This window comes from Mobula hypostoma, chromosome 11 (genome assembly GCF_963921235.1).
Source record: "Mobula hypostoma chromosome 11, sMobHyp1.1, whole genome shotgun sequence".
Lineage (NCBI taxonomy): Eukaryota > Metazoa > Chordata > Chondrichthyes > Myliobatiformes > Myliobatidae > Mobula > Mobula hypostoma.
The window spans coordinates 78072174-78086178 of NC_086107.1; the positions used below are offsets into that span (position 1 = coordinate 78072174).

The 14005-nt window shown below is 42.1% G+C and overlaps 1 protein-coding gene across 1 annotated transcript in view; it reads left to right on the forward strand.

Annotated features, from left to right (window-relative positions):
• LOC134353838 (mucin-2-like) overlaps positions 1 to 9572 on the forward strand; it is a 181891-nt gene extending 172319 nt beyond the window's left edge. The window contains exons 46-48 of the mRNA XM_063062302.1: positions 495 to 534; positions 7529 to 7649; positions 8934 to 9572. Coding sequence (XP_062918372.1) covers positions 495 to 534; positions 7529 to 7649; positions 8934 to 9300 — 528 coding nt within the window. The 3' untranslated portion in view covers positions 9301 to 9572. The remainder of the gene's footprint in view (positions 1 to 494; positions 535 to 7528; positions 7650 to 8933) is intronic.
• Positions 9573 to 14005: the final 4433 nt, after the last annotated feature.

Below are 14005 nucleotides of genomic sequence, written 5' to 3' on the forward strand. Positions count from 1 at the left end.
CTGCCCTCTGACTATACCCCTTGCCCATCCTCTGGGTTCCCCCCCCCCCACCTTTACTTCTCTTTGGGCCTCCTGTCCCATGATCCTCTCATATCCCTTTTGCCAATCAACTGTCCAGCTCTTGGCTCCATCCCTCCCCCTCCTGTCTTCTCCTATCATTTTGGATCTCCCCCTCCCCCTCCCACTTTCAAATCTCTTACTAACTCTTCCTTCAGTTAGTCCTGACGAAGGGTCTCGGCCCGAAACGTCGACTGTACCTCTTCCGAGAGATGCTGCCTGGCCTGCTGCGTTCACCAGCAACTTTGATGTGTGTTGCTTGAATTTCCAGCATCTGCAGAATTCCTCGTGTTTAAGCCCATACATGTTTATTTGGAGCATGAGTGAGAATCCACCTCCAGCTTGCTGGAGATCAATCCAGTGTTATTTTTTGTAAATTATACATTTCATTGTAATTGGGTAACATCTAACACTTTACAATTTGCTTCATGTTACAGGGCACAATTATTACAACTGAAAATGGCTGTTGCAAGACCTGTAAGTATTAAAGATGTGCAGCAATATTTGAATCAAAAAATATATAAAATTCTCTAAACCACTCTGTGACTAGGAGTGTGCCACAGGGATCAGTGCTGTTATTCGTCATCTATATCAATGATCTGGATAATAATGTGGTAAATTGGATCAGCAAGTTTGCTGATGATACAAAGATTGGAGGCGTGGTGGACAGTGAGGAAGGTTTTCAAAGCTTGCAGAGGGATTTGGACAAGCTGGAAAAATGGGCTGAAAAATGGCAGATGGAGTTTAATACAGACAAGTGTGAAGTATTGCACTTTGGAAGGACAAACCAAGGTAGAACATACAGGGTAAATGGTAAGGCACTGAGGAATGTAGTAAAACAGAGGGATCTGGGAATACAGATACAAAATTCCCTAAAAGTGGCGTCGCAGGTAGATAGGGTCGTAAAGAGAGCTTTTGGTACATTGGCCTTTATTAATCAAAGTATTGAGTATAAGAGCTGGAATGTTATGATGAGGTTGTATAAGGCATTGGTGAGGCCGAATCTGGAGTATTGTGTTCAGTTTTGGTCACCAAATTACAGGAAGGATATTAATAAGGTTGAAAGAGTGCAGAGAAGGCTTACAAGGATGTTGCTGGGACTTGAGAAACTCAGTTACCTAGAAAGGTTGAATAGGTTAGGACCTTATTCCCTGGAGCGTAAAAGAATGAGGGGAGATTTGACAGTGGTATATAAAATTATGATGGGTATAGATAGAGGGAATGCAAGCAGGCTTTTTCCACTGAGGCAAGGGGAGAAAAAAACCAGAGGACATGGGTTAAGGGGGAAAAGTTTAAAGGGAACATTGGAGGGCTTCTTCACACAGACAGTGGTGGGAGTGTGGAATGAGCTGCCAGACGAAGTGGTAAAATGCGGGTTCTTTTTTAACATTTAAGAATAAATTGGACAGATACATGGATGGGAGGTGTATGGAGGGATATGGTCTGTGTGTAGGTCAGTGGGACTAGGCAGAAAATGGTTCAGCACAGCCAAGAAGGGCCAAAAGGCCTGTTTCTGTGCTGTAGTTTTTCTATGGTTTCTATTGTTTCACTCAGTAGAATAGTTTCAATGGTTCCACTTAATATCAGAGAAATATATAAATATACAACTTGACATGCCCCAGAAAATAAGTGACAGTAAAAACATTAGATCCCAAAGCCCCCACCCACTCCCCCCTCCCACGCACAAGCAGCAGCAAAGCAATGACCCTGCCCTTCCCCACTTAGTTCAGCAAAAAAACATCAGCACCTTTCACCCATCAAGTAAGCAATAGCAAAGCTCCTGAGAAAGACCATTATCTGCAGTACAACAAAAACTATCTGCAGCCAACAACTTGACATACTACAGACTCTCTCTCCCTAACAAAGTGACAGAGAGGTGTTTACACATCTGGGCAGTTGTTGATTGGAAATGGATCGTCATGCATTAATCAAAGTACTGAATATATACCTGTGTTTCTGAGGGTAGTACAACATAAGGTTGACTCTAGTTATTAAATGAAAACAAAAACTGCAGCTGGTGAAGCAGCATCTTGTGCAATTGAAATTGAGCGAACATTTTGGGTAATGACTGCTTTGGATCAGACCTTTATTGCTAGGTGTTTAGACATAACATAAGATAATTATACAGGAAGTAATTATCTCTCAACTGTCACGCTCTTGAACCAGAGGGGATAACTTCACTCACCCTTAAACTGAGCAGATTCCACAACCTATAGAATCACTTTTAATTACTTTACAACTCATGTTCTTGATATTTATTGCATTATTTATTTTTAATTTTTTTAAATGTATTTGCACAGTTTGTTGTCTTCTGCACATTGGTCATTTGTCTATCTTTTTTATGTGCGGGTTTTCATTGATTCTATTGTGTTGCTTTATACTTATTGTGAATACCTACAAGAAAATGAATCTCCGGGTGGTATATTGTGACATATGTGTACTTTGATAATAAATTTACTTTGAACCTTGAACTTTCAAGCTTCATCTAAGATCAGGGGATGAATATTACCTTGTCACTCTACTGGGAACTGTCAGCAAACAGAACCAAAGTATTCTGAAGTGTGCCTCTTCACCATAGCTGGAAGCCAAATAATTAGAAAAGGCCACAGGAATGATCCATGTGGTTCACTTTTAGTTTTACTATTTAAAGGCATACTGCAAACACGACATTTAATTAAAGACTTCAGTGAGTCTTTGATAAATGTCTTTGTAGTATCTGCGTGACCACACATCCTATTCTCACATGATAAAAGTAAAATCCCTTTCACCACACAGGGAAGGTATGATCTGAAGTTTCAACAGAAGTGGGTAGCAGGTCCTCCCCATTACTGAATTTAGTTCTACAAGCAGTCCAGTATGATTATCAGAACAGTAAAAGTGAGAATGGTGACACTTCCCCACCAGCCTGAAGTACGGGTTTCTCTAACTGCCACTCAAGCTGATCTGAAACATTACCTTTGTTTCCCTTTCTACTTACATATTGTTTCCACCTAATTGTCCTGAGAAAGTGGCAGTGCCTACCTTCTGGGACTGTTGCTGCTTGTCTGCTGAGGGTATTCCCAAAAGCATATAAATTGCGAATTCCAGGATTTAGAATGAGAGATGATGAAAAATCAGTGGTATATTTCTAAGTCAGGATAGTGTGCAACTTGGAGAACCTGAAGATGTTGATATACCCAAATGCTGGCCTTTCAGGTGGTAGGTGCTGGAGATTTGGGAGGTGCCAGAGAAGCTATGGGAAATTACTGTAGACAGAACACCTTGCAGCTACTGCACTGGTAGCTTCAGAATACCGATGGTGGGGTTATCAGTGATGGTAGTATCATTGAAGAGTAAATGGTTAGATACAGTCTTGTTGGAGAGCATAATTTCCTGGCATTTTTGTGGCACAAATGACAAATTCTACTTATCAGCTTGTGCCTAAATGCTGTCAGGGTCTTGCTCAAAGTTAAAACTTCAAAGTAAATTTTATTATCAAAGTACATATACGTCACCATATGCAACCCTGAAATTCATTTTCTTGTGGGGACACTCAGCATATTTATATGTAAGGTTAAGTTTTCTACTGCTATGCTGTGAGGTATTTTTATTTTCGATAATGGAATGGATGGCCATGTGCCAAAATTTGCAGATGATATGAAGGTAGGTGGAGGGGTGGATAGTGCTGAGAAAGCAATGCGATTGCAACAGGGCTTAGACAAATTGGAAGAATGGTTTAAAAAAATAGCAAATGAAATACAGTGTTGGGAAATGTATGATAATACTTTTTGGTAAAAGGAACAATAGTGCAAACTATTATCTAAATGGGAAGAAGGCTCAAACATCAGAGGTGCAGAGGGACTTAGAAGTCCTTGTGCAAGACTCCCAGAAGGTTAATTTACAGGTTGATTCTGTGGTAAAGCAATGTTGGCATTTATTTCAAGGGGAATAGAATATAAACGCAAGGAGATAATGCTGAGGCTTTATAAGACACTAGTCAGGCCGCACTTGGAGTATTGTCAACATTTTGTACCCCAAATCTCAGAAAGGGTGTGTTGTCATTGGAGAGAGTCCAGAGGATGTTCACAAGGATGATTTCAGGAATGAAGGGGTTAACATATGGGGAGCATTTGGCAGCTTTGGGTCTGTACTCACTGGAATTTAGAAGAATGCGAGGGGGGGGGGTGGATCTCATTGAAACCTACCAAATGTTGAAAAGACTAGATAATGTGAATGTTGAGAGGTTGTTTCCTATGATGGGGGTATCCAGAACTAGAAGTCACAGCCTCAAATTTAGGAGATGACCTTTTAGAACAGAGGTAAGGAGGGATTATTTTAGCCAGAGAATAGTGAACCTGTGGAATGCTCTGCCAGAGACTGCAGTGGAGGCAAAGTCCGTGGGTATATTTGATCAGTCAGAGCATCAAAGGATATGATGAGAAGGCAGGTGTATGGGGTTGAGTGGGATCTTGGATCAGTTATGATGGAATGGTGGAGCAAACTTGATTGGCTGAATGGCCTAATTCTGCTCCAATGTCTTATGGTCTTAAAGGAAACTATAGGCCAGTTAGTCTGACCTCTGAAAGATGTTGGTCTGAAAGATGTTGGTGTCAATTATTAACAATGAGGTCTCAAGGTACTTGGAGGTGTATGGTAAAATAGAATATAATTACCATGGTTTCTTCAAGGGAACTTATTGCCTCACAGATCTGCAGGAATTCTTTGAAGAAATAACAAGCAGTATAGACAAAGCAGAAATGCTTGAAGTTGTGTACCTGGAATTTTAGAAGGCCTCTGACAAGGTGCCAGACATGAAACTGCTTAATAAGCTACAGGAATGATTGAGGCATGGATAAAGCAGTGGCTGATTGTCAGGAGGCATAGAGCGGGAATAAAGGGAGCCTTTTCTGGCTGGCTGCCAATGACTAGTAGTGTTCCACAGGGGTTCGTGTTGGGACTGATTCTTTTTAAGTTATATGTCAGTGTTTTGGATGACAGAATTGATGGCTTTGTTGAAAAGTTCGCAGACAATATGAAGATAGGTGGAGAGGTAAGTTGTTTTGAGGAAGTAGAGAGGCAGTTCAAAGGAGGTTCACGAAAATGATTCTAAGATTGAATGGCTTGTTATATGAAGAGCGCTTGATGGCTCTGGGCCTGTATTCATTAGAATTCAGAAGAATGAGGGGTGGCCTGATTAAAACTTATCAAATAGTGAAAGGCCTTGATAGAGTGAATGTGGAGAGGATGTTTCCTTTTGGTGGGAGGGTTCTAAGACCAGAGAACATAGCCTCAGAATAAAGGGGCATCCTTTTAGAATGGAAATGAGGAGAAATTTCCTTAGCCAGATTCTGGTGAATCTGTGGAATTCTTTGCCACAAACAGCTGTGGAGACCAAGTTTTTATGTATATTTAAGGCAGAGGTTGTAGATTCTTGATTGGTCAGGGCATGAAGGGGTTACTGGGGGAAGACAGGAGATTGGAGCTAAGAGGAAAATTGGATCAGCAATGATGAAATAGCGGAGCAGGTTCAATGGGCCAAATGACTTAATTTTGCTCCAATATCTTATGATCTTAATAAGTTCCAAAGTCTTGAGGACATGACTATTTTTGGTGGGGGGAGAATGTAATGTCCTGGTTAAGATTTCTACTGCTGTGTTGTGAGGCATTTTTATTTTAGCAGTTTTCTGCAAATGCAGTGTGTCCTGCTAGCAAGAGTGTTTTGGCTTCAGCTAAAGATAAGCAGCCATGTTGTGTCAGCCAACCAGAGTTGTTTTGGTACGTGTTGTAACTTTCTGCCCATTGGGTTGCCATGGAATATTTGAGAGGGCTGGGTGGGGTCAGATTTCTGAAGGACAGTAGTTTGGTTTGGGGTGTTTTGACGGAAGCTGCGGAATGTGTGTGTGACACCAGGGAAGATGCCCGACAAATGTCATTCGAAGGAGAGACCCTGTTGTAAGAAGTGCTTTGTGCAGATGAATGGTTCAAGGGAGGAAGTGCCAATATTCCTGGGTTAAACAGTTCATTTGAGATGATCTTGGAGGAAAGCTCGAACTGGTGTCTTTCACACAGAATGTATGTTCAGTGCGTGAGTAAAGCAATAAACCTGACTACTCCGAAAATGAGCTCCAACATTTGACAGGTTTAACTGCAATGGACCCTTTTACTTTTCTGTTCTTTTCCTGTTAACTGATAAAGCTAAAATTTGATAAATATACTTCCTTTATAATTTTATGCTGGTGTACAAAATGTTATTCCTTGATGACCAATAATTGTGTGCGAGCAGTATTTACACAGCACTCTCCAGAATCAGTGTTCCTTAATTGAAACATCCTAACTTTCCAGTTTGGTTGAACCCCAAATCATACCGACCCTAGACATGTATTACTTATGAAAGGTGTCCTTCTCACTGCTGAGACACGTGGCTGTTAGCAGAGTTAGCTAGAGCCAAAGTTGTGTAGGAACTCAGAGAGAGGTAGCATATACAATAATAACTATATCAGAATCAATGAAAGACTGCCCAACTAGAGCATTCAACCAGAATGCAGAAGACAACACACTGTGCAAATACAAATATAAATAAATAGCAGTAAATTCAAAGATCAAGAGATTAAGAGTCTTTAAAGTGAGTGTATTGATTGTGGGAACAGTTCAGTGATGGGGCAAGTTGAGTGAAGTTATCCCCTCTGCTTCAAGAGCCCGATGGTTGAGGGTTCTAACTGTTCTGAACCTGGTAGTGTGAGTCCTGAAGCACTTGTATCTTTTTCCTAAAGGTAGCAGGGAGAACCCACCCGGGTGGTGTGTGATGCTTTTTTCTTACCACAGTGTTTCATGTAGATGTGCTCAGTGGTTGGGAGGGCTTTACCTGTGATGGACTGGGTCAAATCCACTACTTTCTGTAGGATTTTCTGTTCAAGGGCATTGGTGTTTCCATACCAGGCTGTGATGCAGTCAGTCAATATAGTCTCCACTACACACCTACAGAAATTTGTCAAAGTTTTAGATGTCATGTCGAATCTCTGCAAACTCATAAAGAAGGACAGGTGCTGCCATGCCATGCTTTTTTCTTCATTGCACTTACATGCTGAGTCCAGGACTCTGAAATAGTAGCACCTAGGAATTTAAAGTTACTAACTCTCTCCACTCTGATCCTCCAATGAGGACTGGTTCATAGACTTCAGCAGTGGGAAACCAGAGGTCCATGTGCATGTGGGCACAGGCTGTTTCATCTGTGCAGGAGTTATCTCCACACCAAATTCTCAAATTAAAACTTTGTTTAAGGCCTTTGTGAACAAAAACATCTGCATTTCAAATGTAGATCCATCAGAATTTGAGTAAAGTATGCTCATTTCCAGCTTTAGGAACAGAAAACTTGGACGTGTGTTAATCGCTGAATATATTTGGCCATTCATCTATCTTCCAGCCTGAGCAAGTGTGACTCTTCTGTTTTCAAACAGTTGTCCTGAAATTATAAAATTTATCCTTATCATTACAGGTCAAGAGAAAGAGAGTTGCAAGCGTGAAAAGAAAATGGTCCATATTAATTATGAGGGATGTAAATCAATACAGAAAGTGGAAGTAGCTGAATGTGAAGGAACATGTGGCACTAACTCTATGTGAGTAACATTATAGAGTCATAGAGAACTATAACACAGAAACACGCCTTTCTGTCCATCTTGTCCATGTTGAACTATTAATCTGCTACTCCCATTGACCTGCACCTGATCCACAGCCCTCCACACCCATCCCACCCATGAACCTATCCAAATTTATCTTAGAAGTTGAAAACAAACTTCCATCCTCCACTTCCGCTGGCAGCCCATTCCATTCTCACCACCATAGAGTGAAGAAGTTTCCTTAAATATTTCACCTTTCACCTTAACCTCTGGTCCTAGTCTCACCCAATCTCAGTGGAAAGAGCCTGCTTACATTAACCCTATCTATACCCCTCATAATTTTTTATACTTCTATCAAATCTCCCCTCATTCTCTTACATTCAGGAATAAGATCCTAACCTATTCCACCTCTCCTTATAGATCAAGTCATCATCATGGCAACATCATTGTATTTTTTCTCTACACTCTTATTGATATCTTTCCTGTAGGTAGGTGACCAAAACTACAGACGATTCTCCAAATTAGACCTCTTCAAAAGCTTATACCACTTCAACATAACATCCCAAGTCCTGCACTTAATACTTTGAATTATGAAGGCCAATGTCCCTTAAACTCTCTTTACAATCCTGTCTACCTGTGACACCACTTTTAAGGAATTATGCATCTGCATTCCCGGATTCATCTGTTTTACAGCACTACCCAGTGTCCTATCACTTTCCTTGTTTGTCCTCCCAAACTGCAACACCTCACATTTGCCATATTATATTCTGCCATTTTTCAGCCTTTTCCCAGCTGGTCCAGGTCCCACTGCAAGCTATGATAGCCTTCCCTCCTGTCTGCTACACTCCCAAACTTGACGTCATCCGTAAATTTATTGATCTAGATTACTATATTATCATCCAGATCTTTGATATAGAACACAATGACAGATCCTGCACCAATTCCTGCAGCCTCCTGTCAGAGAGGCAACCATCTCCAGCTTCTCCCAAGAAGCCAATGTCGAGTTCAATTTACTACCTCATTCTCAATGCCACGTGCCCAAAGCTTCTGGACCGACCTCCCATGCGGGACCTTGTCAATGGCCTTGTCCGTGTAGACAGCACCCACTCTGTTTTGCCTTACTTCTGTAGACTCCATGTCCATCTCCTCAGTAAATACAGATGCCAAAAATGCATTTAAGATCTCCCCAATATCTTTATGCTTAACTTATTGTCACACTTAATTCTATCCATGTCATGTAATTTCCTGGTTTAATTAGTGTATTTTATATCTAACAACTGACAGGTATTCACCAGAAGTAAATTTAATGAAGCACAAATGTACTTGCTGTAAAGAGATGATGACACATAAAAGAGAAACGGTTTTGATGTGCCCCGATGGAAACACTATTCATCATTCATATATCTATGTCGATACCTGTGATTGTGTGGAAAACAAATGTGAAGATCAAACCAACTCAACCATTAGCAACAGAATGTATAAAGTCTCTCGAACAAAACGCAGTCCATCCAGGGGCAAGGAGTCTGGAGATTATCACCACTTAATGAATTCAAGACAAGAGACAGGCAGCACTAGCTTTAACAATGCAAGTGAGCCAAATAAACGTAAAGTGGAAGGAAATCTACAAAACCATCTACAAGAAAAGCTATGAGAAGAAAGGAAGCAAAGGCATCACCAGTAAAACAATTTGAAGCAACTTAAAAAGAATGGAATAAATCAATAATGTTATCAAATCACATTAATTAATTGGAAATCTGAAAAAACATAATGTTTAGTGCATTTTTCTTTCCTATTTGTTACCAATAATTTTACCCTCCAAAATATATTCCTTGATATTTATTGTCTTGTCTGATGAACCAATGCGTACAAACAAAAATAAATGTCTGCCAATAATTCAAAATAATTAAATTATATACATATATCAATGTGTGTACATTTCACTGCTTTTGATTTATGTAGAAGTTCTTTTCAAAGTTACCATCATTACTTATTTGAGATGGTAATTGGGGACAAAGAAATGACAAATGAATTTAATGGGTACTTTGCACCTATCTTCACTGTGGAAGACACCAGCAGTGTGCCAGCGGTCTGAGTATTGGGGAGCATGAGTGAGTGCCATTGTAATTACAAAGGAAAATGTGTTAAGCAAACCCAAAGGGCTTCGGGTAGATAAGTCACCTAAGCCAGATGGACTACATCCCAGAGTTCTGAGAGAGGTTGCTGAAGAGATAATGGATGCATTGGTCATGATCTTCCAAGGATCACTTGATTCTGGCATGGTCCTGGAGGACTGGAAGATTGCAAATGTCACTCCACTCTTTAAGGGAGGAAGGCAAAAGAAAGGAAATTTGAGGCCAGTTTGCCTAACCTCAGTGGCTGGTAAAGTGTTGGAGTCTATTATTAAGGATGAGGTTTTGAGGTACTTAGAGACTAATGATAAAATGCCAGATGGAGTTCAACCATCTGTGTCAGGTGGTTCATTTTGGTGGGTCAAACATGATGGCAGAATATAGCATTAATGGTGAGACTCTTGGCAGTGTGGAGGATCAGAGGGATCTTGGGGTCTGAGTCCATAGGACACTCAAAGCTGCTGTGCAGGTTGACTCTGTGGCTAAGAAGGCAGACGGTGCATTGGCCTTCATCAATTGAATTGAGTGGGATTGAGTTTAGGAGCTGAGAGGTAATGTTGCAGCTATATAGGACCCTGGTCAGACCCCACTTGGAGTACTGTGCTCAGTTCTGGTTGCATCACTACAGGAAGGATATGGAAACCATAGAAAGGGTGTAGAGGAGATTCCCAAGGATGTTCAAGCAACACACATAAAAGTTGCTGGTGAATGCAGCAGGCCAAGCAGCATCTCTAAGAAGAGGTACAGTCGACGTTTTGGACCGAGACCCTTCGTCAGGACTAACTGAAAAAAGAACTAGTAAGAGATTTGAAAGTGGGGGGGGGAGGGGGAGATCCGAAATGATAGGAGAAGACAAGAGGGGGAGGGATGGAGCCAAGAGCTGGACAGTTGATTGGTAAAAGGGATATGAGAGGATCATGGGACAGGAGGCCTAGGGAGAAAGAAAGGGGGAGGGGGGAAACCCAGAGGATGGGCAAGGGGTATAGTGAGAGGGCCAGAGGGAGAAAAAGGAGAGAGAGAAAAAGAATGTGTGTATATAAATAAATAACGGATGGGGCACAAGGGGGAGGGGGGGCATTAGCGGAAGTTTGAGAAGTCAATGTTCATGCCATCAGGTTGGAAGCGATGGAATATAAGGTGTTGTTCCTCCAACCTGAGAGTGGCTTCATCTTTACAGTAGAGGAGGCCGTGGATAGACATATCAGAATGGGAACGGGATGTGGAATTAAAACGTGTGGCCACTGGGAGATCCTGCTTTCTCTGGCGGACAGAGCGTAGGTGTTCAGCAAAATAATCTTCCAGTCTGCGTCAGGTCTTGCCAATATATAGAAGGCCGCATCAGGAGCACCGGACGCAGTATATCAGCCTAGCCTACTCACAGGTGAAGTGTTGCCTCACCTGGAAGGACTGTCTGGGGCCCTGAATGGTAGTGTAAGGGCATGTGTAGCACTTATTTCGCTTACAAGGATAAGTGCCAGGAGGGAGATCGGTGGGAAGGGATTGGGGGGGGACGAGTGGACAAGGGAGCTGCGTAGGGAGCGATCCCTGTGGAAAGCAGAGGCGGGGGGAGGGAACGATGTGCTTAGTGGTGGGATCCTGTTGGAGGTGGAAGAAGTTATGGAGAATTATATGTTGGACCCAGAGGCTGGTGGGGTGGTAGGTGAGGACAAGGGGAACCCTATTCCTAGTGGGGTGGCGGGAGGATGGAGTGAGAGCAGATGTGCGTGAAATAGGAGAGGTGCGTTAGAGAGCAGAGTTGATGGTGGAGGAAGGGAAGCCCCTTTCTTTAAAACAGGAGGACATCTCCTTTGTCCTGGAATGAAAAGCCTTATCCTGAGAGCAGATGTGGCGGAGACAGAAGAATTGTGAGAAGAGGATGGCATTTTTGCAAGAGACAGTATGAGAAGAGGAATAGTCCAGATAGCTGTGACAGTCAGTAGGTTTATAGTAGACATCAGTAGGTAAGCTGTCTCCAGAGATAGAGACAGAAAGATCTAGAAAGGGGAGGGAGGAGTCGAAAAAGGACCAGGTAAACTTGAGGGCAGGGTGAAAGTTGGAGGCAAAGTTAATGAAGTCAACGTGCTCAGCATGCGTGCAGGAAGCAGTGCCAATGTAGTCATCGATGTAGTGAAGGAAAAGTAGGGGACAGATACCAGAATAGGTTTGGAACATAGATTGTTCCACAAAGCCAACAAAAAGGCAGGCATAGCTGGGACTCATACGGGTGCCCATGGCTACACCTTAAGTTTGGAGGAAGTGGGAGGAGCCAAAGGAGAAATTATTAAGAGTAAGGACTAATTCCGCTAGATGGAGCAGAGTGGTGGTAGAGGGGAACTGGTTAGGTCTGGAATCCAAAAAGAAGTGGAGACCTTTGAGACCTTCCTGATGGGGGATGGACATATATATAGGGACTGGACATCCATGGTGAAAATAAAGCAGTGGGGGCCAGGGAACTTAAAATCATCGACAAGTTTCAGAGTGTGAGAAGTGTCAAGAACATAGGTAGGAAGGGATTGAACAAGGGGGAATAAAACAGTGTTGAAGTATGCAGAAATGAGTTTGGTGGGGCAGGAGCAAGCTGAGACAATGGGTCTACCTGGACAGGCAGATTTCTGGATCTTGGGTAGGAGGTAGAAACGGGAAGTGCGAGGTGTGGGAACTATAAGTTGGGAGCAGTGGATGGGAGATCCCCTGAACGGATTATGTCAGTGATGGTGTGGGAGACAATGGCCTGGTGCTCCTTCGTAGGGTCATGACCGAGGGGTAAATAAGAGGAGGTATCCGCGAGTGGTTGCTGTGCCTCGGCAAGGTAGAGGTCAGTGCGCCAGACTACAACAGCACCCCCTTATAGGCGGGTTTTATAGTAAGGTTAGGATTAGTGTGGTGGGAGTGGAGAGCAGAGCGTTCGGAAGGAGTGATGTTGGTATTGGAACAAGGTGTTGCGAAGTTGAGGCCGTTGATGTCCCGTTGGCAGTTAGCAATAAAGAGATCCAGAGCAGGCAGAAGACCAGAGCTAGGTATGTTGCCTGGATTGGGGAGCATGCCTTATGAGAATAGGTTGAGTGAACTCAGCCTTTTTTCTTTATGACAATAACTCCACTTGACTTTAAATGGGAATGCAGGAAATGAATCTTTAGTATCATGTTGCACTTTATCTTGTCAACCAGCCGCACGTAGTTTGATGCTCTGCAGATGTTAAGAAAATTTTCAACAAAATCCTTGAATGCCTTCCATGTAAGTTTCTCTGGTCCTACTAGAAGTTCTTTGAATTGCCTGTCATTGATGGCCTGTTTGGATTGTGGACCAACAAAAATGCCTTCCTTAGTCTTAGCATCTGTTATTCATGGGAACATCTGTCTCAAATATCAATATCCTTCATGGAAATTTTTGTGCCTGGAGACAGCAGATTCCATCCTTACTGTCTTGCAATGTGATCGCAAACTGATGTACATATAAACGCCATGCATAGAATGGTGTGTGCATGATGATTTTATCACCTTTTGAAAACCTGTCCTGCCATGCAGCTTCCATCCCACCTAAGCCTGCCCAGAAATGCCTGTACAAGATAGAAAACTTTTCAAATCACATTGTGGGCAACATTTTATTTGACTTGAATTATGAAATGAAATAACAAAAATAGGAGATTTCAAGAAAACAGGGAAATTTCATGGTGATTTTCATGATCAGCAGTCTTAAATCCATAAGATACACCCAAAAGTATTCAGGAAGCAAAATCTCTGTTGTCCAGAGTACCTTCATGAGTTAGGAACTGAATGATTAATGTAGAGAAGTAAGATGTATGGTATAAACATGATACTGTACATCTAACATAAAATGTAACTAATAGTTTTCATCACACACAATACACATTTGGCTCACATACTTTGGATGTTGTGGCCACACAATTTCATTCAGTTACAGCACTCGCTGGCATTTTATTTGACCACCAGAAGCAGGTTTCCAGATATCCTTTGACTCTGCTGGGTAGAAAAGTGATGCAGCATTTGCTCCAGTTGCCTCTCAGTTCCAGTGACCCAGTTTTGATGTGACTTCACAGAAGATAGTTGCACTAGTTCATAGTGTGGTAAAGAGGTGTAACACAATCTTGCTGTTATTGGTCAAGGCGTTGAGTTCAAGAATTGGGATCGGGAATCTATATTGCAGCTTTATAAAACTCCAGTTAGGCCAAATCTTGAGTGTTGCATTCAGTTCAATTAGCCACTTATC